This window comes from Penicillium expansum, assembly GCF_000769745.1.
Source record: "Penicillium expansum strain MD-8 chromosome Unknown contig313, whole genome shotgun sequence".
In the NCBI taxonomy this organism is placed as follows: Eukaryota; Fungi; Ascomycota; class Eurotiomycetes; order Eurotiales; family Aspergillaceae; genus Penicillium; species Penicillium expansum.
The window spans coordinates 371,405-398,313 of NW_015971264.1; the positions used below are offsets into that span (position 1 = coordinate 371,405).

General features: G+C 49.5%; 11 protein-coding genes across 11 annotated transcripts; 6 read left to right on the forward strand and 5 right to left on the reverse strand.

Moving 5' to 3' along the window:
• Positions 1 to 677: 677 nt before the first annotated feature.
• On the forward strand, positions 678 to 2,937 carry PEX2_093120 (uncharacterized protein; the record flags this gene model as incomplete). The annotated part of the gene is made up of 8 exons (XM_016746582.1): positions 678 to 1,099; positions 1,165 to 1,201; positions 1,263 to 1,440; positions 1,498 to 1,609; positions 1,668 to 1,955; positions 2,029 to 2,509; positions 2,570 to 2,636; positions 2,693 to 2,937. The coding sequence occupies 8 exons, from the start codon at positions 678 to 680 to the stop codon at positions 2,935 to 2,937; spliced, it is 1,830 nt and encodes a 609-aa protein (XP_016600298.1).
• Positions 2,938 to 3,685: 748 nt separating this feature from the next.
• PEX2_093130 (putative zinc metallopeptidase) lies at positions 3,686 to 5,236 on the forward strand (the record flags this gene model as incomplete). Its single annotated transcript, XM_016746583.1, has 2 exons — positions 3,686 to 3,764; positions 3,975 to 5,236. 2 exons carry the CDS (start codon positions 3,686 to 3,688, stop codon positions 5,234 to 5,236), a joined length of 1,341 nt encoding a protein of 446 aa, XP_016600299.1.
• Positions 5,237 to 5,460: 224 nt separating this feature from the next.
• On the forward strand, positions 5,461 to 6,480 carry PEX2_093140 (NAD(P)-dependent alcohol dehydrogenase; the record flags this gene model as incomplete). Its single annotated transcript, XM_016746584.1, has 1 exon — positions 5,461 to 6,480. The coding sequence occupies one exon, from the start codon at positions 5,461 to 5,463 to the stop codon at positions 6,478 to 6,480; it is 1,020 nt and encodes a 339-aa protein (XP_016600300.1).
• Positions 6,481 to 6,737: 257 nt separating this feature from the next.
• Positions 6,738 to 8,051, forward strand: PEX2_093150 (uncharacterized protein; the record flags this gene model as incomplete). The annotated part of the gene is made up of 1 exon (XM_016746585.1): positions 6,738 to 8,051. The coding sequence occupies one exon, from the start codon at positions 6,738 to 6,740 to the stop codon at positions 8,049 to 8,051; it is 1,314 nt and encodes a 437-aa protein (XP_016600301.1).
• A 380-nt stretch (positions 8,052 to 8,431) lies between these two features.
• PEX2_093160 (DUF726 domain protein) lies at positions 8,432 to 10,627 on the reverse strand (the record flags this gene model as incomplete). Its single annotated transcript, XM_016746586.1, has 1 exon — positions 8,432 to 10,627. One exon carries the CDS (start codon positions 10,625 to 10,627, stop codon positions 8,432 to 8,434), a length of 2,196 nt encoding a protein of 731 aa, XP_016600302.1.
• Positions 10,628 to 10,871: 244 nt separating this feature from the next.
• On the reverse strand, positions 10,872 to 11,684 carry PEX2_093170 (Aspartyl/glutamyl-tRNA(Asn/Gln) amidotransferase, C subunit; the record flags this gene model as incomplete). The annotated part of the gene is made up of 1 exon (XM_016746587.1): positions 10,872 to 11,684. One exon carries the CDS (start codon positions 11,682 to 11,684, stop codon positions 10,872 to 10,874), a length of 813 nt encoding a protein of 270 aa, XP_016600303.1.
• A 54-nt stretch (positions 11,685 to 11,738) lies between these two features.
• sec17 (alpha-soluble NSF attachment protein SEC17) lies at positions 11,739 to 12,912 on the forward strand (the record flags this gene model as incomplete). Its single annotated transcript, XM_016746588.1, has 5 exons — positions 11,739 to 11,771; positions 11,855 to 12,002; positions 12,056 to 12,362; positions 12,437 to 12,611; positions 12,673 to 12,912. 5 exons carry the CDS (start codon positions 11,739 to 11,741, stop codon positions 12,910 to 12,912), a joined length of 903 nt encoding a protein of 300 aa, XP_016600304.1.
• A 425-nt stretch (positions 12,913 to 13,337) lies between these two features.
• On the reverse strand, positions 13,338 to 15,812 carry PEX2_093190 (small subunit rRNA maturation protein TSR1; the record flags this gene model as incomplete). Its single annotated transcript, XM_016746589.1, has 2 exons — positions 13,338 to 15,646; positions 15,710 to 15,812. 2 exons carry the CDS (start codon positions 15,810 to 15,812, stop codon positions 13,338 to 13,340), a joined length of 2,412 nt encoding a protein of 803 aa, XP_016600305.1.
• Positions 15,813 to 16,121: 309 nt separating this feature from the next.
• On the forward strand, positions 16,122 to 17,775 carry PEX2_093200 (WDR46/Utp7 family protein; the record flags this gene model as incomplete). The annotated part of the gene is made up of 2 exons (XM_016746590.1): positions 16,122 to 16,751; positions 16,810 to 17,775. 2 exons carry the CDS (start codon positions 16,122 to 16,124, stop codon positions 17,773 to 17,775), a joined length of 1,596 nt encoding a protein of 531 aa, XP_016600306.1.
• A 361-nt stretch (positions 17,776 to 18,136) lies between these two features.
• On the reverse strand, positions 18,137 to 19,212 carry PEX2_093210 (urease accessory protein UreG; the record flags this gene model as incomplete). The annotated part of the gene is made up of 3 exons (XM_016746591.1): positions 18,137 to 18,677; positions 18,809 to 18,907; positions 19,037 to 19,212. The coding sequence occupies 3 exons, from the start codon at positions 19,210 to 19,212 to the stop codon at positions 18,137 to 18,139; spliced, it is 816 nt and encodes a 271-aa protein (XP_016600307.1).
• A 1,056-nt stretch (positions 19,213 to 20,268) lies between these two features.
• Positions 20,269 to 23,023, reverse strand: PEX2_093220 (uncharacterized protein; the record flags this gene model as incomplete). The annotated part of the gene is made up of 3 exons (XM_016746592.1): positions 20,269 to 21,351; positions 21,408 to 22,564; positions 22,726 to 23,023. The coding sequence occupies 3 exons, from the start codon at positions 23,021 to 23,023 to the stop codon at positions 20,269 to 20,271; spliced, it is 2,538 nt and encodes an 845-aa protein (XP_016600308.1).
• Between the last annotated feature and the right edge of the window lie 3,886 nt (positions 23,024 to 26,909).

Consider the following 26,909-nt stretch of genomic DNA (forward strand, 5'->3'; position numbering starts at 1 on the left):
TACATAACTAAGCTTCGACTATGCAGTTAGTCCCTAATTTCCACAGAGATGAAACATACTAGTCCTGCACCGGGCAACCTCTGATACCTAATTGGCATCGCTATAGGAATATCGTAATTTGATGATTGTGGGGCACGTTTTCATTCTCACTTTCTGCTGGAGAATTTTGTGGGGACCGTAAACCAGGTCCCTAGCCTTACAACTGATATCAGATGGCCTTTTAAATCAACAATAATAGTCACTCGGGACGTAAGTCACAAATTAGAGCAGAAAAACCAGAGCCCAAGAAACATCAATGATCAAGAAAAATATATGCAATACTTGAATAAGGTCCACGCCACGTGGAAAATCGGGAAGAACTGATTGGGCGAGCATTAAGCCCCCACGCTTGTACTATAGCATGATATTGAACGTGAATATATTCACCAACTTCCCTTTGGAGAAATAAGGGAGCACGGCCCTGGGGATGGTAACAATGATCTCCATGAGATGTCCTTTCAAAGCGGCAAGTGTCCTCTAGCTGTTAGAAATCGCTCATCAACCAGAACAGGCGTTTGGTCATTTTTTGTCGAAAAAGGAGATGACTATAGGGGTATCTGTTGTATAAAAGGAAGATGAAATGCGTTCAAATTATTCTATTGTATCATTCTTTTTGACAACCTACAGTTGAATTCAAAATGCGTTCTATCATCCTCGGAACGTCTATCTCGCTCCTTTACGCGGTCAGCGTGGCTGCTGTTCCTCACTCTAGCCGTGTCAAGACTTCCTCTGCGCAACCATCTGCCACTCCTGCCTTTACTATAAAGAACCTGGGCGTAACGGTAGACACGACCTCATCGCCTTGGAAGGATGCCCAGTGCACTACTAACATCACCGACGCGACTCTGGATCCCACTGCTCGTTGGGATGCAGCCAATGCCGACGATGCCCTGAACGATGCATTGAGTGCCTGGTCTACTTCCGGTGCTGCCAGTGGCTTGGGATTCCCTGAGTTCATTAGCAACTACTTCACTGGTCCTGACAACTGGAACTGTGGAGATATCGGCAACACTCCTTGCTCCACGGTTATGACCTGTAACCAGGCCGACTATCCTGCCGGGTGAGTAGACCACTGGCTTTTCGAATACACGATACACAGAAGTGAAGGCTAACATGGGCATGTAGATACCTAATTATGAATTCTTTCTCCTCGATCCACCAGGTATATTATCTTTTTCCTGAATTTCACGGGCAGTCGACTAACTAAGAATACCTTCTACCAGCTTCATCAACAAACCTATGATGCTCTCGGAGATGCCCTTAACACAATGCAGAATGACATTGGTAGCTTTGCGAGCATTTTTGCCCCTCAGGCCAAAGACGACTCTGAAATAGTCAAGTACATTATCGATGCAGTAATTTTGGTGGCTACCATTGGGAGCTCCTTTGCATGGAACATTGGTACGTATATTCTCTAGCCACAACCTGTTATCTTGTGCTAATGGCGTATCATTGTAGCGTTCAAGGGCCTTGCTATGGCCGCATCGAAGTATTTCTCTATGGGCAAGGACGTCACCAACGCAGCCCTTATTTCCTTTGCCAGCGCGATCGGTAAAGACTCCATGAAATCGTCAGTTGTATCTTTCTTCTCGGTTTTTCCCTCGAACTAACGTATAACCTATAAACAGCGCTAAAGATGCATTGAGCACCCAGAATAGCGTTTCCGCTGCTCTCGGTGTCTACTTCTCGGCCTGGACTGGTTTGGAGAGCGGATATATGACTTCTCTCTTTGGTGGAGCGAGTGACAATACTTCAATCGATGCTCTGAAGACTCTGGCTTCCAACGGCTCAATGCTTCTCCTTTCTTCCAAAGTGAACTTGAGTGGACTGACTGCTCAGGCGGAAAAGATCCTTTACGGACAGTTGATTCCAGCGGCTTGGGCAATCTCCCCTGAAACCACCTACCCCCGGATCCTGTAAGAAGAACACTCTTATATCATTTTACAAATAGCAAAGGGAAATTACTAACCAGTTACCTTTTCTTGGCAGGCGGAAGGCCGGAGCTTGTTCAACGTCGATTGACGCAGATGTTTCCCTGTACATGTCTGAGAGCACTCTAGTCGGCGGATATGTCTGCTACAATAACGATGCTTTCTATGTCGTGAGCATCAATACCTCTCCTGGCATGCAACCTTTCGAAGCCCTCCCTGGAGGAAATCATCAAACCCTCAATGGCGATAACTGGGGCGGTGTCATTCTGGAAGATATAGTCCAGAGTTCGTACCAGGCATACCAGCTGAATGGCAACGCAAATGGCTACGAAATGCCAGCTCTGTCGAAGATTATTGATGGATCCGGTACAGAGGGTGATGTGGTTTTCGAGAATGGAATCCGCACCCCGGGATTCTTCACCCTGCCAATCTGCGATGATATCCCTACAGCAGCCGACACTGTTAGTGCGGGTGGCGCAAAGGGGAAATACTGGCCCTGTGATGCACCAGCAGGATACAATGCTGCTGGAACTAATGTGGTACGTAACAACATCAGAGCATCATGTGAGGATTCTTTTGGTTAACATGAATTCATGAAGCACGTCAACAACGGATGCATTAATGTGGATGGGGAGAGCCTTTGCAAGTCTCAGACTAAGTACACCAGTATGTTTTCATGATTCTCAATACCTTCTTCGGATCGGTATCTCACAAGACAATAGACATTGCAGACCAAAGTACTGGCGACATTACGGCGACCATCTACGCACAGTTCAATGGAGAAGACAAGACCGACTACAAAGTTACTCCTGGCTGCAAGCTGCAAGCAACCTGGCCCCGCTCCTACGGTGATGTCTACTTCGGAGCAAACAACTGCCTGTATGATTCAACTGGCACGAACATCAACGGTCAGTGTTGCACCGAAGCGACCACAGACTCTATTCTCAATCCGTACTATGGATATTAGATGGATGTATTGATTGGTGAGGACAGGAGATGACACAGAAGGCGTCATGTACTATAAGGGGTGTATGAGTGTATTCGAGTTGTGTATGGGAGAAGTTGACGAGTCCTCATTACGAGGGTCTCAGATATCTCACACTCGGCTTTTTGAATGAGGTTGATCATGGCCAGTTAGTTCTTTGTTCTTTGTTCTAGTTTAGAGGAATGAATTGATTGATCCTTGTTCCAGAGAAAATACGAGATAAGGTCCAATTGTTATATAGATCACGCCGGGATTATCTCCCGCGCGCATTGTAATACCAGCACTCATTCCGAATAAAACACGTCACTTAAAAACTCATTCTGAGCAAAATAGAACAAAAACAGAAGAGCAAAAAAGAAATCTCAGGTTTGGTTTTTAGGAATAGCCGAACGCGGGGGTCGAACCCGCAGCCTTAAGATTAAGAGTCTTACGCTCTACCGATTGAGCTAGCCCGGCTGGGCTGTTGAAGACGAAGAGGAAAAGTGGCTATTTATGGGGAATCATACCATTCATGGTGATGGTCGCCTAAGATATAACCATTCAAGACACCTTTTGTCAATATGTTTTTCTACCTCATATTTATTAGATACAGAAAACTGGGAAATATTTTAGGGGGTTTATCTGCCTCAAGGTTAAGCCGACTATCTTATCTGGCAGGGCGTAAATACTCCATAGTTGATACATAAAGACCATTACTACTCCGTACTTCGTACCAAAGATAGGAACCGGAATGATCGGCAATTGGCGAGCAGAGACATGCAGAGATCCAATTGCGGGGAACCGATTCGAGGGGTTTGCCGACGAAGTGGGTTGGTCGCCTATTCATGACATTAATGATAAAAATGGGGTAAATTGTCCGATTTGCTCGGATATATAAACTCCGGGTGAATGCAAGGATGTCTTCTTCACATTTACATTTTTGAAAGTACATTGATAATCAAACCACTTCCGATATGCAAGTAAAAGGTACTGCTACCTAAACTAGATCAATTGCAAAGTACGCCTACTTACTTATACAGAGGACAAGAGCAATGAACTGGCCGACGTCATCAATAACTACCGGCCAGATCTAAAGCCATTTGAAGATGTCTATCGCCACCTACACACCAACCCCGAATTATCAGGCCAAGAAGAACAAACAGCCAAAATAGCATCTGACCACCTCCAAACCATTGGCTTCGAAGTCCACACCAAAATCGGTGGCCATGGCGTGGCAGGAGTCCTCCGAAACGGAACGGGCCCAACAATCCTCCTACGGGCGGACATGGACGCATTACCCGTAGAAGAACAAACCGGCCTACCCTACGCAAGCACCAGACACGTCAAAGATGAAACAGGAGCCGATAAGCCCGTAATGCACGCATGCGGACACGACTCCCACGTCGCAACGCTAATGGCCGCCGCGACGCTCCTGCAATGCGCACGCGACCACTGGTCCGGGACCTTGATCTGTATCTTCCAGCCCGCCGAGGAAAACCTCGATGGCGCACAGGCAATGCTGGACGATGGGTTATATGACAAGATCCCGAAGCCGGAGCTTGTGCTTGCGCAGCATGTAATGCGGGCACGGGCGGGGACGGTGAATCTCCGCGCTGGCCCGCTGTTGACTGCCGCCGATGCCTTCAATGTGCGCGTCTTTGGTCGTGGAGGTCATGGCTCTGCACCGCATACGACTATTGATCCGATTGTCGTTGGTGCGGCGATCGTTATGCGATTGCAGACTATCGTTTCGCGCGAGGTCACGCCGGGAAAGTTGGCTGTTGTCACCTGTGGGAGCATTCATGCTGGACAATCGCCGAATATCATCCCGGCGTATCTGGATCTGCAGTTGAATGTGCGGACTTATGATGCGGAAGTGCGGAAGCGTGTATGTGCTTCTATTCATCGCATCATTGAGGGTGAATGTCTGGCTGCGGGCGTTGAGCAGAAGCCCGAGATTAAGCTTACTTATTCAACGCCGTCGACGATTAATGATGGGAAGACTATTGATGCTCTTCGTGAGACTTTCCAGCCGTACTTTGGTGATCAGTTAGTTGAGATGGAGCCCCCGACTGCTAGTGAGGACTTTTCTTTACTGGCGACTGCTGTGGGCGCGCCTTATGTTATGTGGATGTTTGGTGGAACTGATCCTAAGACTTGGGATGATGCTGTTGCTAAGGGGACTGTTGATGAACTGCCCAGTAACCACTCGCCGTTCTATGCGCCGGTTATCCAGCCGACATTGCGTACGGGTGTTGATGCTATGGCACTTGGCGCTTTGACTTTTTTGAAGAAAAAATGAGTACGCAGTACGGAGTACTCCGTACATATAAACATTATTATTATGCATAAATTCATCCGAGTATTTTAAGACATAATTCCACCCCCTGAAGCTAGCTCATATGTAAAGTGAGACACGGCGAAGTGCGAAGGGAAAGGGTGAGGTCATCCACCACCCTTCATAAAAAAGTGGCAAAACCACCACTTCTCTCAACAGCACATCAAAACCACCATATCTAATCCAAAATGGCCTCTGCCCAACCCACAGAAATGAAAGCCTGGCTCTACTCCAGCACAACCAACGGCCTGGAAAAGAACCTCAATTTCGACGCGTCGGCACGCGCGCCACCAACCGTCCATGGCGAGAATGTCCTAGTCCAAGTCCTCTCAGCCTCACTGAATCCCGCCGACTACAAAGTCCCTGAAATGGGCCTAGTAGCCCGCAAACTCGTGATCGGCATGCCCGCCTCACCGGGAATGGACTTCTGCGGACGCGTGGTCGTCGCCGGCGACGACGCGACCGAGTTTCTACCCGGCCAGCTCGTGTACGGCTGTCTCAGCAAGCCCGGCCAATTCGGCTCTTTGGGCGAGTACCTCGTGACGTCTGCGAGTCTGCTTGCGCCCGTGCCGGAGGGCGTGGAGGTTGACCATGCGGCGTGCATCGGTATTGCCGGACAGACGGCGTACCAGTCGTTGGCTGGATATGTCAGTGCTGGCGATAAGGTGTTTATTAACGGTGGTTCTGGGGGATGTGGAATCTTCGCGATTCAAATTGCTAAGGAGATGGGGTGTCATGTTACGACTACTTGTTCGACGAAGAATGTCGAGTTTGTTCGTGGGCTGGGCGCTGATGAGGTTATTGATTACTCGGTTGAGGAGGATTTGGTTGCTACGCTGCGTAGTCGGGGTGTTGTTTTTGATCATATTGTTGATCATATTGGATACCCTGCGCCGATGTATCGCGAGTCGCATCACTTCTTGGCGGCTGGGAAGACGTTTGTGCAGGTTGGTGCGTCGGGTGTCGGGACTTTTGTTGATAGGTTGATTTGGCCGAGTTTCTTGGGTGGTGGACAGAGGAAGTATGTCGTCTTCTTCTTCAAGAATACTCGTGAGGATCTTGTGAAGGTCGGAGAGTGGGTGCAGAAGGGGGCTGTCAAGATTCAGCTGGATACTGCCTACGAGTTTGAGGATGCTGTGAAGGCATTTGAGAAGCTCCGCTCTGTCCGTGCTAGAGGAAAGATTGTTGTGCATGTGGCTAAGCCATGAGTTGAGATCAAAGATGTACAACGTTAAAATATTTTTTGTCAGTTGAAATCGTCTGTTTAGGGTTTGACGATACAACCTCTCCGTACCTAATCGGGAAATCATCACATCTGAGAAAGGCATAGTAGCAAGCTTCGACGTAAACCTGACGATGTATCTGACTATGCGAGTGAAATGAAATGGTCTGTTCCCTTTTCCCTCTTGTTCATCGCTAACACTATACAATCATCAACAATTCCAACAACTTCACATTGTTCAATATGCAATTTCCATCATTCCCATTTCTGGGTACATTTTCTATGCTTCCCACAGAAATCCGCCTGATGATATGGGGGCACCTCTTCTCATCCCTCCGCATACAACCACTCAAGGACAGCCTTCGCAAAGACAACCCCCTATCCATTCTCTGCACCAACCGATACCTATATAATGAGATATCCTCTCATCTATTCGACAACTCCGTCCAGCACATCTTACTAGACCCTGAATATAAGGAGGAGGAGTGGATGGTCATCCAACTGAGGTTCAGAACCTTGGATATCGTGTGGACACTCAGGAACAAAGCGGCAGTCGAAAGACATTTCCACAACTTCCCTCATTCAAAAACGACGATAAAAGTACACATTAATTCTCCAAATCCGACAGACCCGGGCCAAGTAGTGTGGCTTTGGCAGAAATCCAACGTTCTAGTCGATCTTCTGATTCCTCTGTCTCAGCCCATCATAGATCTGACCACAAATGGTCCATGGCGGTCACAACATCCGCCAACCCACTGGCGCAACGTAAAGCGATTTTACGAGATGGGTGGTCTACGGGAGTCAATCGAGTCCAGCAAATACCGACCTGACTACGACATTGCCATGTTACCCTTCATTCGTCTGGAACTATGGATCAAAGATCCCGCAACAACTATTCCCGCGATGTCAGATAAGGAGTTTGACGTCCTATACCGGCGCATGGTGTCTTTATTCGATCAAGCCGGCATCGAAATCAGATTGGGGAAGCTTCTTTCCATTACCCAAGATACTGCCGTCTCCCAGATTGAAACCGCAATCGTCGATACCAACCTGTTCTTGGAAACTAGCCTGGACGAGCTGCCAGGCGCAACAGCCAGTTTCCTTCGTCGTGAGCGATTCAAAGACTGGTTCGAGGATGGCAAAAGCTGGAAATCGCTATATGAGACGCAACTCCGAGACCAATTAAGTACCTATCCCTGGGTTATCATCAACTCGGATCCCTGGCTCTATCGATCGAATCAAAGATACATCGTTCTCATTCTACTACACCATGCCATGTATGCGCTGAAATCAAATTTGTACGATGGACTTGGAATCCATGACGAGTCAATCATATATATGCGCTGGAACTCGGAACTGTGGTTGGAGTTATTTCCACAAGGGATCCCACAGCTCAGCGATATTCAGACCTGGCTTGCAAGGTTCTGGTCTGAAAAGTACCAGTTTCGAAAATTTCATGTCTATGTGGATTGGTTAGGTCAACAAAGGGCGGAGGAAATTGGACTTGAGGAATGCAAATGTTCACTTATACACCGTTTGACTTTGTGGGGCCATTGAAGGCTTTCAGGGTTCAAGTTATTGGTGAAGATGGAAGGTAATAGTATGCTTGTGATCTTTCGGTTCAGTTCAGATCGGTCAGTCATTGTGCACCAGGGCAATATCATATTGACTAGTCCGACGGGGTTGGTTGGAATATCGGAATATCGGAATATGGGTTGTCTACTTTCTGAAGGAAACTAGCGAAGGATACTAAGACACCATGTTTTCACTATGAATTATTTATGCCTATAGTTGAGACAGAAAATGACAGAAAATCAAAGGCTCAACCTATTCTTACTGCAATAATTGCCAAGTGATAAGTGATTGTGCATTGTATTAGATGAGGTATAGTTGAGGGATGCGCCCGAACGCACGTATGATAAACCCAAAATCCTCATTTAGGGAGTAGAATGCTTCGAGGGATCTTCCTTCAAAGGCGCCGAGTAATCATTGTCATCCATATCAATCATTTCAATCCGATGAGTCGCCATGTTCTCCTGAGTCTGCGCCTCGACCTTCTTCTGCAACCGTGCATCTTCCCCAAAGCCCTCCTGGCTGTTCAAGGTATCACGGGCAGCAGATGATTCCCGGTCTTTAACACCAGCCTCACGCTCATTCTCCAACCGCTCCTTCTCCTGTCGCTTGTCCTCATCGGCAAGGGCAGCTTCTTCGCGTTCAATCTCACTGGGATCAAGGTCCTGAAGCCCAACAAGGGTAAGGATTCTGCCAAGCAGAAACTGGTACCGCAGGTGACCGCTGATCATTTCACTAACGTTGAGGTTCTCAACGCCTGGAACACCTTCAACTGGCTGCAATCCGGCGACACCAAGTTGAAGACTGCTTGTTCGGTAGAGGAAAGCGAGTACGGAGTCGTTCTCAGAGAACACGTTCACCACACGTCCGCTTACGACACTGCGAATCCTTCGCCAGTCCTCCGTGTCTGAAGGGGTGGGTGACCCCATCATAATGACCGACTCGACCAACCCGTAAGCGTTTCTCCTTTCCAGACTTTGGAGGCAAGAGAAAATCAGCCGAGATCCCAGAGAATACCCCATCAAAGTCACGGGTCGTTCTCCCTGGGCTTTGTTGATAAGCGCATCCGCGAGAACCTCACCCGCCTTGTCGGCGCGAGCTTTGGCCACGCTGAACGGGTTGTCGACGATGCCAGCAACTTTCAAGAGACCTAGGGGGAGCATCACTGCGCTCATGATCGTGTGGAAGATAGTACGAGCCAAGACTTCACGTCCGGCAACCGACCATGCTGCGCTAGTCACAAGAGCTGAGATCGCATTGCCCAAGTTCATCAAAGGCTCCATCTCCCATCGAAGACCGAACACTTCAGAGTCGGCACCAATCACCCGCCATGGGATCACGAAGTTCGACTCTTCCATGACCCAGCCGGTGACACCAATGGTAACTCGTAAACGATGATCTTGCTCAGCAGACTTCTTATCTGCAGACTCGTCATTTGCAGACTCCTTATCTTTCCCGTTCCGGCGGCGTTCGCCTCGGATAGGGATGAATGCAAAGTCGTCCACTTCCCGTGCGTACTTCTCCATCATGCGACCAGTCATACGCCCGCCATAAGCGCCAAACAGACCGCCAACAACAACGCTACTTCCAGCCAAAGTACCCAGAAGCCCAGCAGCAGCGGTTGCCCCAAGGCCCAATCCGCCCATGACAGTTCCCAGGCCCGCCGCTACTAATGGAGCTGCGAGTCCGCCAGTGAGGCCAATCAAAGCGGCTCCAGCGACAGATGCAATGCCAACTTTCCATTTCCTCATGTCGTCCTTTTTCTTTGGTTGCTCTTTAGTATCCTGGTCTGCGGAGAGTGCTAAAGCTGTCTGCAGCAATCCGCGGGCCACACTGACTTCGTCCTGATTAAGCACGTTGATATCTATGTTCAGACTGGACGTGACATTCAACATCAAGACTCTTGAGTAGGCACTGTAGTGCTCTAGGCTGAGCATTAGAAGGAGGAGCGAGTGAAGAATAAGCAGTCTTGTTGCTTTAGGAAGTTCAACCAAGGGTGTTTCCACGCGGTGGTATATTTCTTGTAATTTGGCCAATCTATCTTTATCCTCCCCCAGTGGAAGATCATCAGACTTGGCAGCGTCCTGCAGCTCTCCTTGACCTTCCTTTTTCGCCTGATTGTCATCATCTTTATTGACGACCGCACCAACACGCAAAAGGACAGAATCCCTCCAATCCTCGAAAGCAGAGAGGGCAGTGAGTTTTGCTTGAGGGCTCAACGGCTTGACATTAGAGCTCTGCTGCGGACTTCCGTTGTTTCTTGAGGTCTCCTTGCCTTGTGGTCTTTGGGGCAAGGGTGGCCTGTCTTCATCATGGTCCACCTCTGGAGATGGACGCGGACTGGAGCGATTGGGAGAATCATCCTTTGGATTCGTATGCTCATAAAGCTCCAAGATCTGAACCCGCATTGACTCAGCTACCTCGGAGACAAGAACAGTTAAGTCAGCGCGCTGCGACCGGTCCAAGATCGATGATAGATCTTGACCGCGATCGCTTTCCGAAGCATTGGGTTGCTTGGATTCAAAGAATCCTCCATGTTTTTCTTTGAAATTTTTGAACATTGGCGCTGAATAAAGGCGAAGAAAGACTTGATCACTTTTGAAGAAAAAAAAAGGCAGAAGTCGATGTTGTTGGAGGGGGGCAATGCTGTCATGGCCCCCGGTAGTCACGGGTATCGGGGCCGCTTACTCCATCAATAGCCTGAGGCAGAAACACCTGAGCATATTGATATCACTCTGCTTTGCTTCATGCGCAATATTTATGTCTCCTGCGTACTCCAATATTGTAGAAAGTTGAGAGAATAACTCAATTGCCGATTTCAACAACAAAATATTTCCCCTTTGTCTTTGTCGCAGACCCGAGCGCATTCCCATCCCAAGCCGTTCCATCCGGACGATCGTTCTTTTCACCTGGGACACGCTGGATTTTGCCCCGTCGTCCAGACACCTTTTCATTAGCCAGAGCCTCCCTGAGCCTTTCGATTCCAATTGTTTCCTCTTCTATAGCAGCAGGACTTTCGTCGCGAATTCTAGCCAGCGGCGCGACGCCGGTAGTATCAACAAGTTGAATCTCCTTCACAAAATGAATTTGAGACTCGAGGGTATCAAGCATGGACTGCTCTTCTTCTTGATTGGCAGGCTGGGGAAGAGCTGAGATGCGCAGCAGATGATGGAGTTGTTTCGGCGTGACTGATGGCGGCGGCTTTGAAGCTGGGTTCGGGAGCAGCGACCGAACAGACCAGTTCGGCGCGCCAAGTATAAACTCAATGTCTGCACTATCGGGTTTTTCGGAAGAGTAGAAGCGAGAGAAGGTCGTGTTGAGTCGGGAAGAACATGGGCGCAGCGACTTGGATAGCCGGGTAGCAGTGCGAAGAGAGGTCATTGTAGGGTATCCAAGGATGAGAACCTTTTCTGTAGGCAAATAAACGTAGGAAACGCAGTCGAGTGAGATACAAACGCAGTTTAATCTCAAAAGTATAGTGTAAAAATAATCAAAGTCACTAAAGTCGCAGGTCAACGGGGAGCTTAGGCGGATCCCGGTGACACCGCCTCCACGGGCCCGCCGATCGATGCTCTCATCGATAGCACCCCGTTTGGCCACAACACACCAACTCCACATCGAATATCTGTGGACTACTGCCTATCGCAGGAAAACCAGACACATACACTCAATATGACTCAAGATCCCCGTGTCCTGCTCCAAAAGGTACATACTTCCCCGCCTTATTTGCATAGGCAATGACGATGATCCGCATAGCTGACCAGACCTCGCTTGTTGCGATCAAATAGGCCGACAAAGCGCTGTCCGGTGCTTCTGGCGGCTTCAGTTGGTTTGGGGGAAGAGCTGAGAAGTATGAGAGTGCCGCAGATCTGTATACTCAGGCTGCAAATGCTTTCCGAGTACAGAAAATGAGTGAGATACCCCGCGGCCTAGCCAGTCCGTTACCTTGCCGTGTTTAAGCCCGATGACTGATATGTGTTCTCAAATAGACAAGGAGGCTGGTCAGGCTTTCGAGAAAGCTGCCTCAATTCAAACCCAGAGCCTCAATGAACCCGACGACGCTGCCAATAACCTTCAGGAAGCGTTCAAGGTCTACCGCAAGACAGACCCCGAGGATGCTGCTCGCGTGCTTTCCAGTGCCATCCAACACTACGTACTACGAGGAAACCTGCGCCGCGCAGCAACACAGCAGCAATACCTGGCTGAGCTGTATGAGGTGGAGCTTGGAGATATGAAGAAGGCGCTGGAGGCGTACGAGAAGGCTGCCGATTGGTTCGAGGGTGATAATGCTGAAGCGTATGCAACCCATGATCTGTTTAATACCCATGAATTCGAAGAAACAATTTGGCTAACTTATACTTCCTATGAAGCCTTGCAAACAAGCACTACCTCAAGGTGGCAGACCTGGCTGCCTTGGAAAGTGACTATTACAAGGCCATTACCAACTACGAACGCATCAGCCGGAGCTCTATTAACAACCACCTGATGAAGTGGTCTGTGAAGGACTATCTCCTGAAGGCAGGCATTTGCCACCTTGCCACAAAAGTACGTTGTTTCCATCACATTATTCTCATAGGAAACAGAGTATTAATTACATATTTTCCAGGATCTTGTTGAGACTAACCGTGCTTTGGAATCATACCGAGAACTTGATCCTTCCTTTGGTTCGACAAGGGAGCACCAGCTACTCGTGGACCTAACCCAGGCTGTTGAGGGTGGTGACCAGGAGGGCTTCGCTGACAAGCTCTTCCAGTTTGACCAGCTCAGCAAGTTGGACAAGTGGAAGACAACCCTCCTGCTGCGGATCAAGAATAATATTGAGGAAGCTGAGGAGGACTTCTCGTAAATGGCGATTGATTTCTTCAGTGATTCCCTGCGTGTGATGTCTAGAGAATATTGACTCTCGAGTTTTTGGCTTCTTTGTTCGTTTGTTTATCTTGAAATTCTTCTGGTCTGGAAATGAAAACAGATCAATACTACCATCCGTTAGTTCTAGTACTTCATCTAATCTTCCTAGTGGGATTCGCACCTTTCGCCTAGGAATACCAACTCCCCGAATTTTTGATTCTGGCCATTTAGATTCTACTGTTTAATATGGAATGCAAGTGCAGAAGATTCGTAATTCATCATTTTAAGATGCCTCAGGTCTATATGTACTTTTTGGGTGTATCATGCTCCCTTCAGAATCAGCAGATCTGCCCTCATAGTGTAATCAATTCAGTCAAATGGTATCATATCATCCACCTCCTCAGTGCTATTGACATCAATAGCTCACGCAGCAATCGCATCCAAAGCCTTGGCCTTGCGAGGGAAGACGCGCTTGTACAAACTGACACCCACGGAGTCTTGCGGGTTGATCTTGGCATCGAAGGTAGCCTTGAAGTATCCGTGTGTACCAAGGCTCTCCTTGAAGTATCCACTGCGACCACGGCGGGTCCACAGCTGGAGTGCCTTGAACCACTGGATATCCTCGGCGTTGAAGAACATGTACCGGATGGTAACGACCTTCTTGTGGATCTTGTAGGGGTGACCAGTGAGAATGGCACGCTTGGCAACCACACGCTTCTGATCGGGTGCAACGACGGTACCGGTACCGATCAGTTCCAGTTGATCCAGGGCAATGGGCTCCTCCTTGGCATCGGCGGTCTCCATCTCGTCGTCGCCGTCCTCCTGCTCAGCTTGCTTCTGTTTGAAGACAAGGATAGGAACTGAACCCCAGGTCATGGGTCCAATCCAGGACGCGATGGCACTACGACCAGGGTGCAAGTATCGGTCGTATTTGTGAACGTTGTTCGGCGTGTTATCAGCCGAGGAGAAGATGGGGTTGACGACCATGCGGCGGGCACCGCACTGGACGATGAGCTGCTCCTTAGCCTTAAGAGGCTTCTCCACGCTGGAGTTCAGGGTCATGCTGACATTGACCACAGTCTGCTTGTGCTCGTGGCGGAGCAGAGAGAAGAGCGAAAAGGGCTTGGTGTTGCGGAGAATGGAAGGAACTGCGCGAAGGCGGATATCCACGCGGGTACCAGGGTTAACACCACCGGCCAAAGCCTCTCGAATGATGCGGTTCTTGAGGCCCTTGACATCAGCAAACTGCAGCAGTCGGCGCCAATCCTCGGGCTCGTAGGGACGATCCTCGGAAGTTTCCCAGTGACTGAGCTTGAGGTTCTTCAATCCACGGAATCGGGCGAGGCGTTCTCTGGCAAGCGCGTTGGGGTGCAATTCAATTTCATCGGGGAATTCCAAGTCCTCTTCGGCCTCGGTCTTGCGGCTGGCGCGGTAGTCGGCCAGTTCCTGGGCCTCGTCCTCTGGGGAGGGATCGAGGAACATCTCCGATTGTGGGTATTCAGTACCACCGCCCTCGGTCATGGCATCCTGGTGGTCTGGGAACACGCCATCCTCGGGTGCTCCAGCAGTATCCATCTCCATGGGTTCATCGTCATCCTCCATGTCAGATCCGGAGTCTGATACGTCTTCGAGATACCAGGCAGACTGGTAATTTGAGGTACCCTTGGGCAACTTCTTAGGTACCGGGGGAATGTGCGAGTCGTCATCCGAGAAGTAATGGTAGTCATCCAGCAAAACACCCTTCTTCTCTGTCTCAGCCATGGAAACCATGTCGTCATCCACCATTTCAATTTCTTCGGGAGCAATAGCAGCCATGTCATCTTGGTCCTCAGTAGGAGTATCCAAGATTTGCGTGGTGTCATTCGCGTCGACGGCCATTGCATCATCCCGTTTGGGCTTTGTGGTTGTTAGCGGCGCAGCTGTGATCGAATCAATCTGGAAATCGCCCCATCCGGGGAGATGAACGATTCGGTCTGCCTTTAGGCCCCTTCCACGAACAACTCCGGTGATGACGACGTCGTCAACCACTTCCAGGTTGGACTCTGGCCACTGAACATTCTCGACAAACATCCAGCTGCGATCGTCACGCCAGCGGATACCCTTAGGAGTAGCAGTGCAGATGGATCGGATAGCGTTAGAAGATTCCTGTCTCGAGTCAAGAGACATAACCTTTTCAATAGAGGGGAAGAAGTGGTTAATGAAAGACTTCAACGAAGCAGCCACCTGGGGGCGCTTCTTAGGGGGCTCAATCTTGTCGAGACCTTGCACGACAGTCAAGACATTCGAGATACCCTGGCCTTGAATCGAGCGCAGCAGCATCTCACCCTCCTCATCAACCTCAACCTCAGACGACATGACCAAGATGACAAAGTCGGCCATACGGCACACATCCAAAGCGCTCATCAAGTCATACTTGGCGGGAACGTACTGCACGCTCTGGCGGAATCGTTCAATGCGCACACGGGTAGGTCCATCGGGGGAGACATCAGTCAACACATCGACACTCTCGTTGATAGAGGCAATAGCGGCGGCGGCATCAACATCAGCGGACAACGGCACAATTGCGACATGACGGGGAGCACCATTCTGGCCGGCGAAGATGCTGGTAGCTTGGGATCTTTCCTGGTGCTTCAATGCCTGCCTTTGGCGAGCGGTGTTACGGCGATCGAGTTTCGTCTTGAGCTGTTGGTGGGGTGTTTTACGACCGCCCCGCTCATCACCTTCGATTTTGCCTATATTGGTATAAATGTTAAAATTTAATTCTTTATCATGCTTGGTCGGTTTAAAAATCATACCTTTGGCCTGGTCCTTCAAGGCGCTCTTGGAGGCATGTTTGCTCTTGTAGGGCTTGTGGGAAACCTTGGTGGTGGAGCGGTGGTGGTGCACGGCAGGCGCCATATTGGCGTTAGAGCCTTTGAATCGGAAAGGGAGGGAGTCCAGATTGAAGCGAGTCAGAGGTAACTCGACAAATATCCAGCCAGAACAATTTATAACTGGCAAATATACAGAAAAAAACGAAAGTGCCTCTGTCGAAAAAAAAAGGTGACGATAAGAAATCAAAATTCGCCAGTGGAGGATAAGCGAGCGGTGAGCGCAAATCTTGGCGAAATTTTGGGCAAAACACTTTTTTTCTTGAAGCTACGCTTTTCGTCCGCCTTCTTATCTTCCTGAGTTCTTTCGCAAACGAACTCGAGAAATTGCTAGAAAATGGTCGACCCAGCCTCCCACTTGGCTGTCGCCAAGGGCGACACCGAAGCGAAGATGAGACTCGCAGCAGCCGAGCAAACCTACGGACGAGGCAAAGGTGCCAATGTGAAGAGTGCGCGGGACAAGAAGCTGCGCGCAAATCTCAAGAGACAGGAATTTAAGCACAAGGAGGCTATCCTCCAAGCCAAGGATGCAGAAATTTTGCTCGAGCACACGGAAGGATTCCTCGAACCCGAAGGTGAACTCGAGCGGACATACAAAGTTCGCCAAGATGAAATTCGGGACAGCGTCGGAATCGAGACAGCAAAGAAGGGATTCGAATTGAAGCTTCCTGATATGGGCCCCTACCGCATGGACTACTCTCGAAACGGACGTGACCTGCTGCTCGCGGGACGGAAGGGACATGTTGCGACGATGGATTGGCGCGAGGGCAAATTGGGCTGCGAGTTACAGTTGAACGAGACTGTGCGGGATGCCCGCTGGCTGCATAACAATCAGTTCTTCGCTGTGGCGCAGAAGAAGCACACTTATATCTACGATCACCAGGGAACTGAGATCCACTGTTTGAGCAAGCACCTGGAACCGCTCTTCTTGGAATTCCTGCCATATCATTTCCTCCTCGCAAGCGCTGTGAGTATATTTAATCCTTCAACTCCCTAATTCCCCCGCTAATCAATCGTTTATATAGCAAATGAGCGGCCACCTCAAATACACAGATACCTCAACCGGCCAGACCGTCGCTGAGCTACCTACACGGTTGGGTAAACCCACCGCTCTCGCACAGAACCCATGGAATGCCATCCTCCATGTGGGACACCAAAATGGTGCTGTGACCCTTTGGTCGCCAAACTCTCAAACCCCTCTCGTAAAGGCACTCGTGCACCAGGGACCTGTCCGGTCACTGGCAATGGACCGCACAGGCCATTACATGGTCTCCACAGGCCAGGACCAAAAAATGAATGTGTGGGATATCCGCATGTACCGCGAGGTGCACTCATACTCATGCTACCAACCCGGCGCATCTGTGTCTATCAGTGACCGCGGCCTGACCGCAGTCGGCTGGGGCACCCAAATGAGCGTATGGCGTGGTCTCTTCGACGCTGCGCAAGCCGACCAAGGCAAGGTGCAGAGCCCATACATGGCATGGGGCGGAGACGGCCAGCGCATCGAGAACGTGCGCTGGTGCCCATACGAAGATATTCTCGGTGTAGGACACGACCAAGGATTCGCCAGCGTCCTCGTTCCCGGCGCCGGTGAGCCTAACTTCGACTCGCTGGAAGCCAACCCTTACGAAAACGTCCGACAGCGCCAGGAACACGAGGTTCACTCGCTGCTCACCAAGTTGCAGCCGGATATGATCTCGCTCGACCCCAACATCATTGGAAAGCTCGATACCATCAACGACAAGAAGTATCAGGAGCAGCGCAACCCGGACCACAAGCCCGAGGATCACATGGAGAAGATCAAGAACCGCGGTCGTGGTCGCAACAGTGCCCTGCGCAAGTACCTCCGCAAGAAGGGTGGAAAGAACGTTATCGACGAGAAGCGTGTCAAGGCCGAGACGTTGCGCAAGGAGTATGCTGCTCGCACAAAGGACAAGCTCAAGCAGGAACGTCTGGATCTGGGGCCGGCTCTGTCCCGGTTCGCCAAATGAGTTCACTGAGTTTGTTTCTTGCTTGTGTGACATCTTGTGGAGCAGTAGAGGATCAAACCCCCTCTGCCCAACACCACCCAGATACCCAGCCCACACGCGGCTTCTGTGACATATTGGAGATTTGGCGACAGCTGCATTCCAGGCGTTCTCGGGGAATATGTTTTGTATTCGGACGGAAAAAGCAGTTAAACGTGTGTACCATTTACTTTCAACACATTGAATATATTGAACTTCATGAATTCATATCCTAACCTTTCCAATTTTACTTCGTATTCCCCTTCCAGGATTTCCAAGGTCATCTATCCAAAATACCTCGAATTATCCAATTTAAACTTACCACCTAGGCAGTCTAGATAAGCATCTACTCATCAACACTCCCAGACCCCCTAACAGCCCCATCCTTCCACCTCTGCAAGCTAACATCATAAGCTCCACTCCCCTTCCAAGCACTAATAATCAAATTAATAATGTGATCCATCCCCTTCCCATGCTTGACAACCGCAAACACAGTCGGACCACCCTCCCTCATCTTCGCCGCATCCCTCTCCATAACAGCAAGATCCGCCCCAACAGCCTCAGCAAGATCAATCTTGTTCACAACAAGTAGATCAGACCCGGTAATACCAGGTCCACCCTTACGAGGCACCTTATCACCACCCGCAACGTCAATCACGTAGATGATGAAATCAGCGAGCTCGCGCGAGTAGTTCGCAGCAAGGTTGTCGCCCCCAGACTCGATCAGCAGCAGGTCGGTCGTGAACTGCTTCTGCAGCTTTTGCAGCGCGAGGAGGTTCGCGCTGATATCTTCGCGCACGGCGGCGTGTGGGCAGCCGCCTGTTTCGATGGCGCGGATGCGTGATGGGGCCAGGGCTTTGTGGCGGGTGAGGAATTCAGCGTCTTCTCTGTTTAGGGAGGGTGGTTAGTGATGAGATTGGAGATATGTATGAGGTATAGTAGATAGATGTGTATTGAGTGCTGTTGTTTGTTTTGGGTGTGGGGTTGGTAGGTGGGGTTGGGGTATTTTTTTTCTTACCTTGTGAAGATATCGTTCGTCACTGCGGCGATGTTATACTCGTCTCGAAGGGCGCGAGATAGCGCTAGCATCAGAGCTGTCTTGCCGGATCCTACGGGTCTGTTCGGATCCAAGATTCACGTTAGTCACTGGTTGTGCATCTATAGGTGGTGATTTGAGGGGATATGCATTGGCACGAGGCAGGTGAAATAGAGGTCGATTGCAATGAAACGGGAAGCTTATACATACCCACCGATACCAATAGTGAAGGCACGATCCTTCCAGTCTCGGCCTTCGATCAAGGGCATCTCGCGGTTGACGTAGGAGCCTGGGCCATCGAGGATATCGTGGGCATGGCCGTGGCCGTTGAAGGGGTCATCGTGGGAGTGGTCGATGCCGGCGTCGTGGGAGTGAGAGTGTGACATTGTTAAGCTTCCGAAATTGGTAGATGTGAATCCCAAATTAGAGGATGTTTGGAGAAAAGTAGTCCAGATGAGGGGCAGTGCTATCCCTTCCTAGGCCGGTGTGGGGAACTGATATGATAACTAATGCCGAGCTTCGATATTATCAATTCGCCGATGCCAGAGTTCGCCGAGTTCGCCGCTCAATTTTTATTTCAGTAGAGGGATATTTTTCTATAAATTGTCAGTTGGGGATTTACAGTTGCTGGTATGACTGAGAAATACGCGGCGAAAGACGTCCGAGGGGAATTTCATCGTAATACCAACCACGCTGCATGTATAGCTATAGACCGATACTTCAACATACCTTCAAGTATACAAACTACAATGCATCATGATGATTGGAAAGCAGGTATTTATGGATTCGTCAAGTAGCGGCAGAAAGAGGATAAGCCCCGAGGGGGGGAGAGATGTGAAGCCAAATGGAACATGGAACACCCCTATGCACGCAGACGTAGTTCCCAAAGAAACGTAAGAGCCGGACGCCATATCATTCGCCAAACACGGATATCAATAGTTATGTCTGTTCAGAAGAAAAGATGAACAGACTGTCAAGGAAACAGCGAGCAATGGGCAAAAGCCTAAACAAAGACCAATCCAAAAGTCGTTAAATCCCAGACATGGATGGCAAAAGGACCAAAATGAAAACCGAACAGGAAAGAGATAGAAAACATGCAAGGCCAGGTGATGATCCCGAGCCAACCAAGGAAACGCTGAAAGGAAGATAGAGTACATTAGGTCGGAGTTGAGCAGGATCGATGAGGCCTGGCGCCACTTCCAAGGAAGATGGGGAGGGGGCCTCAAGCACTGATTAAATCCCGTCGATTGTGAATTGAGTCGTCATGTGCCAAAAAGCAAGATAGATCTTTCAATGGGAGGAAAGAACTAGATGAGGAGTAAACAAACAAGAGCGGGCGCGACATGCCTCGCCCAGGTATCCAGTCGTACGCCGGTTGCGCGCCACTCGAGACGGCGAGGAAAAATGAAAGCAGGGGGAAGAGAACTAAACTCCCAACATGATTAGGCGGCGGCGCCCTTTTGTCGCTTCGGCACCCGAGGGCTAGCCTTTACTTTCGCTGAGCCCTGTTGCGGTGCGCCGTTAGCTTCGACTCCACCACCGTCCTCGGATTCCATTTTGACGGTGCTTGCCCGGCGACGTTTGTTGCCACCTACATTTGGACTGTTGTTCACGCCAGCTGGGGACGGTTGCATTGGTGGTTGCATTCCGGGGGGACCGGCAAGGTTGCTTTGGGCTGGGCTTGCGTGTGCTGAACCAGTCAGATGAGGCGAGCCTTGCTGCCCGGGGAGACCAAGATGGGCCATAGCAGGCGAGGCAAACTGCGACGGAGCGCCCATGCTATGTCCACGAACATTTTGCATGGGCTGCATGCCTGGATTCATGCCAGGGTTCATGCCTGGATTCATACCCGGATTCATACCAGGGTGCATGGCTGGATTCATGGCTGGATTCATGCCTGGGCTCATGCCTGGGTGCATCGCCGGATTCATGCCCGGATTCATGCCAGGATTCATAGCTGGGTTCATGGCGGGGTTCATGCTCGGGCTTATACCTGGGTTCATACCTGGGCTCATGCCCGGACTCATACCCGGGTTCATACCCTGGTTCATGGCTGGATTCATAACCTGGTTCATGGCTGGATTCATACCCGGATTCATGGCTGGATTCATACCCGGATTCATGGGCATGGGAGTTGACACAAAGCCTGGATTGGGAGTTTGCGACTGGAGGGTGTTGACGAGATTCCGCAAAGCGTCAGGAGGTGATAGCTGCGGGTTTGCTTGCGAAAATTGGAACAGCATTTGCATGGCAGAAATGGTTTCAGCCACTTCCATGAATCCCATCACTGGAGTAGGCACGCCGTTGGCAGTCACGTTGGAGTCCGGTAGTAATGATGGTGCTTGCTTAGGCTGGGCGCGTTTTGAGTTCTTTGAGACCTTCGGGCTTTGCTTTTGGGAGTCCGCCTCCATGGCCAACAACAAAGACCGCGGAATGAACTCGTTGTGGCTGACGACATTAACATCGAGCATCTCAAGCTTGTTGTGCATATCGAAATGCGCGCGCAACGTGCCGTTAGTGAAAAGCTACAGGTAGACATTAGCAAGTTGAACGGAAAAGAAGCATGGGATAGGAGATGTACCTGGCACTCATTCTTGAACCAATAAATGAATGAACATTTCGGGGCTTCCACGTAATGTCCTCCGTTATGAGATTCCCGCTCACGAGCACCTTCCACTACCATCTGAATTTGACTAATTCCGCTGGTGAACTGGGTCAAATAATAACGTGCCAGTGCGGGAGTCCCAATTTCAAATTGTTTAGATCCAATCGTGTTGTTCCAAACACCCTGTCGCAATACACCTACAGGGGAGTAGAAACGGTCGACGAACGATTGCCAATATAGAAGATCCTGGGTCTCATTGCGGGGTTGGAAGTTTCCCAGATGCTCAGCATAGGCATGAATGGTCAAGATTGCGTTGTTCTTCCTTTGCTGTTGCTGTTGCTGTTGCTGCTGCATCATAAGAGCATTCTGGTGTTGTTGTGCTTTCAACTGAACTTCCTGGGCTGTCATCTGCTGATTCTGAGGACCCGGTTGCTGGCCCTGAGCACCCTGGGGAGGTTGAGGCTGCACGCCAGGCTGCCCCTGTTGACCTGGCTGTTGAGACTGCGGCAATTGCTGCGATGGGGGATTGGGAGTGGGTTGGCCTTGAGGGGGACCCTGCGATTGCGGAGGTTGAGTGGATGGCGGCTGAGAGGTCTGGGAGGGTTGTGGTGTGCCCCCTCCTGGTCCACCATGCTGCGACTGTGGGGTGGCACTCTGTTCGTGCATATTCGGGGGTTGTGCTGATGTACGCTGCGGGGTATGCTGGCCTGATTGTCCATTATTTGCCTGTTGCTGAGCATGTTGTTGAGCCTGCTGAGCCTGTTGTGCCTGCTGCTGCTGTGCCTGCTGGATAGCGAAGAATTGCTGCTGTTGCTGGAGAGTTGGCGGCTGACCATGCGGCATTTGCTGCTGAATGTGCATCATATTGACGGGTCGCATTCCAGGGTTCGCTTGCATTGCAGCAATTTGGGCAGCATTAAGTCCTTGTGTACCATTAGGCATTGTCACTGGGAGACCCTGTTGCTGCTGCTGCTGTTGTTGTTGCTGCTGCTGGTGTTGTTGCTGATGCTGCTGTTGCTGCTGCTGCTGCTGGTGTTGTTGTTGCTGCTGGTGTTGGAGCATCATTCGTTGCCGCATTAATTGTTGCTGTTGCTGTTGTTGGTGCTGGTGTATTAGATGGGGATTGTTCGCGACTATAGATTGATCAGGATGTAAGTATACAATCGAGAACGGCTGGAAGAGACGCGGGTATAGCGGGGGAAAAGAAATCACCGCAGAGGGCGCCGATCGCGTGTCCCATAACATCACATCTCGCACACCATCGCGTTAAGCAACTAGGAGGTTGAATACTAACAATTTTGTTGGAATTGGGAGGTCTGAAGCATATGCGCCTGCGCGGGATTCAGATGGGAGAGGGCATGAGCATTTGGGCCACCAGGACCAGCTGTCCCAGCGCCCGGGGCCATGCCGCCCATCATCGGGCCCGCTGGGCTGGCTTGAGGTCCTCCTGGCGCAGACACACCAGGATGCATTTGCTGTACCATTCCAGCGCCGGGGTGTCCATTTGGATGTTGCGCGGCCATTGGGTGACCGGGGGGAAACCCATGTTGCGGCATGCCTTGGTGGGCAGGAAACGGCTGCGTCATCATCATTGCTGAGCGACGAAGTCACCACAAATGGGGGACTTCAAAAATGATCGCTCGCGATGGCGAAAATGTGGGCGAAACGTGGCGTGGAGCGCGACTGGAGTGGGAAGACAACAGGCCGCTTTTAGCGTTCGGGGATGGGCCAAGACGTAGCGAGCGACTTGGACCGGTATTCAGCAGACGCGAGGTGCTGAAGTATCGATCGGGGGCCTCCTGGCCAAGTCACTCACCCGCGCAATGAATATTTTTTTGCCTTTTGAGAGAAATGGGTGGTCAGCGGGGAGTGATAAGAGAAGATGTCGGGGATGAAGGTTAAAAGTGACGGGGGCTAGGGGAAAGAGGCGTGGAGGGGCTGGGCTCTCCCAACAGTCGGAATATCTCAAAGAGGCACAACTCACAAGTAGTTTTTCCTAAAGGATCTGAATATTAGGGGGCTAAAAAGGTATTGCGAACACCCAAGTCAGGAATCAAGGATGATCGCCCGGTGGGAGAGAGAGAACTGGGGACGGAGGATCCGGGTCCGTAGGGTGGAGGATCTAACCGAGACGACAACGCGATAAATCCAAAGAGAAACAGGGATAGAGAGGAAATAAAAAGGACTAATGAAGTCGGGAAATTGTATAGATCTTAAAGTATAAGCTCCATCTTTGAATATTATCTTTTTCCCTTTTGGAGGCTTTTTTTCCCTTCTCTCCTCTCTCCTCAGTCCAATCATACGCTATCCCTGATTGGGAAGTCACGTGTGAATTTCGCGGCTTTTTCTTCACAACTTTTTTTTTTTCTTTTCTTCTTCTTCATCTTCTTCTTTGTCTTTCATTCTTCTTTTCTTATGGTACACGACTGAGAGCACTCTTAGGAGTTAATCTCTCTTCCTACCTCTTGCAGATTGTTATCTTTTTGAAGCCTACAATCACTGTGAATTACCTTTGGCTTTGTGGTTTTATATTCCTCAGGTTTCCGGAGCTCTCTTGATGTTGATTGCACCTGACTCCTGAGGATAGTATGACCCAATGCCAATAGTATGCATCTTACGACTTCAATCTCGCCACTAACCAGATAGATCAGGTGATAGTACCTGGTGCTTAACGTAAGTTTACATCCTGTCTGATTCTGTCCCCCTCTGCATTTGCATTTCCTATCTGTTCAAGGATGACAAAACACTTTACTTCTTTACCCTCCAAATCGACAATGCGGAGACAATACGGACCTTCCTTCCCGGTCGGTCTGCTACTTGCCAGTATATCTTGTCTGAGAACTCTTATATTGCAATGCACCTTTATCATGCTTTGTTTTAAACAATTCACTAACATTGTTCTCAGTCTAGTTCCAAACATGAACCACGATGCATAAAAGGATATCGCTCGTTGTAATGGCGAATTGATCAAGTGACGAAAAATTTTCGGATGTAAACTCACAGACCTGTTCTGAATGCGCAAAACCGTGTAGAGATTTCCGTTGCCTTCCTTCTGATGATCAATTCGCTCTTACACCTGTGTGTTGTCTGGATATATAGTTGTGGGAATACTTGAATGAACTTTTTTTTTTTTTCTTCATCTAAATCTATGTCTCTTGTAGCTTCTAGTCCATACCTGAAATATGCTTCATCAACCTGTGTTTTATACTATAAGCCACATAACACTCTGGTGAGAATGACTTCTAATGTTGGTAATGGCTGTCAGCCCTAGCAAAATGCTCTCTCTTATAAGTAGGCATCTCACTTTGTACTCACAGTGTGCGTACAACATGTATGTCTTTCCATAGGCATTAGAAATATATTTAGGACCGATCAGGTGCAGACTACATATGCATGTAGAATACACCAAACCGCTTACTTGTTGTACCTTGGATCCTGAAAGATAATAACCAAAAGAAAAGCACAAGCAACATAGAAGTAGAAGCAATGAAGACACAGAAAACTTGCCATACACTTCCCTTAGCACACCTGAGGTTGTAGCTGCCTCGACTGTTTCCATTTCACAAGCACAACCATGGCTTTGGTCTATAAACCTTTCTTCTAACTTCCTCTCTTTGCTGGGGCTTTGGGATGGCATGGTAGAGAAAATGTAAGATTGTTTCATCATGGGGTCTGGCAAAATACGCCAAGTCTATGTGGTTATGGTCCCATTGATCCTGTGGGGGTGTTACGATTCACTGCACGGGAGATTTGAAGTGCCGCCCTCCCCCAGTTAGGAGCGACAATGCATCTCCTAGGAGGGCTGTGATTGTACTAAGAAGTGGAGGTCAAACATACCGCCACTATGAGTACATGACTATGTCTTAAGTACTTACATCATACTAGGGGTTGAAAATGACAATGGCATCTTCGCATGGCCGTGATGTTTCACCTTAGCAACAGATGCAAACAAGATGAGATCATTCCAGCGCACCATAAGTGGGATCTTCCCACAGTCACAAAATACGCTTAATCTTCTCGGTGTATGGATTAATCGACGCCTTTCGAGGTGTGGGCAAAATCCAGATGTCGGAGTCGTAGTCGAGTTCTTCCATCAAATTTTGATATTCCGAATTTCTGAGCAATGAGATATTCGAGAAAGTCAAGGCTTCTTTTGACCAGTGACTCGGAACAACATTTTCAGCTGCCACCCGAGGGCTAGCAAGTCCCTTCCCATCCAAAGAGGGAGGCTTTTCATAAGCTGACTGAGCCCTCTTCCACTGGGGATCATCTGGGCTTGAGCCTGTGCCCAAGTTGATCCATCTGGTAATGATTAGAGCCAAAGCATGTGAACCAAATTCGAGTAGTTCAACATGATAATCAGCGGCATACTTCACAACTGTTCGAGGAAGCGCTGCGTGTTGGTTTTAGTTCACTCTCCGAATGAGCCTTAATCAAGTCGACGATTAAGCTGATTAGATCCGAATATAATATATGTTCGCAAATCCATAAAAAGTCGAAATCGATGTTCAATATGCTTGAAGGGTCAATGAAAAGCACCTTGTCACGTTCTACGAACACCATGTCTTGAACGTGTAAGCAAAGGCTCGGTGCCCCAGGAGAGGATGTTGCTGAGTGTTTCGGTGAATATGGACCTGTTTCTGTCCCATCCATTAGGCATATGCATGACTCTATTGAAACCAGCGTGTTGGCATCGCCGCATTCCTTCACCTTGGTGTATGCCAGTGCCTCGGGGGTTATATCGGACCTCGGGCCGTGGGAGAAATGCCGCATCACAAGCTGCATATGTAGAAAGGTGAGATTGTAGTGATTATGAAGGAAATCCCCGTGTATCTTCACTTCAAGATCTTGCATTGTCCACTTCATATCTCACACACAAGAAAGTGAGTGATCCGAGTCGAGCCGTGGTTTTGTTAGCTTGTAGCATTTTGACTCGTCGTATTTGTGGAAAAGAATACAACAGTGGCAAATGAAATGACTTGGTAGATCACGCTCCAGTCTCTGAAGGAACGGCAGCTTGCCTCTTCCTCCGGGTAATTTGATCTTGCTTGTTTGACGACCAAAGGCCACAAAAGTGTGGGAGCTACACAGCGCAAGACAAAGAACATCCTCAGGGAATAGCAAGTCCGCTATTGACAACAAAAGCTTAACCGGCAGCTGCTCTAACGGTGTCAGCTTTTCTATCAGAAGCTGCTGCTCCGTTATTTCAGCCTGATTTTTCATTGCTGCCTCGAGCCGCTGTTTCGTCGAATCTAACCGCTGCATCATTGCTCTGGGCTGTTGCCTCGTTGTCCTGAGCTGTTGAGCATTTTGTCTACGGCCTGGATGAGCCGATATTCTCTGCCAAATGGATTGAAAAAATGCCATGATGACGGCACAGGTGCTTGGTATAGCATCACGTGCGGGTATACTTGTCTAACAATTCAGGGCATAAATTCCGTGAGATGTTAATGTAAACGTTATGATAACCACACAGTG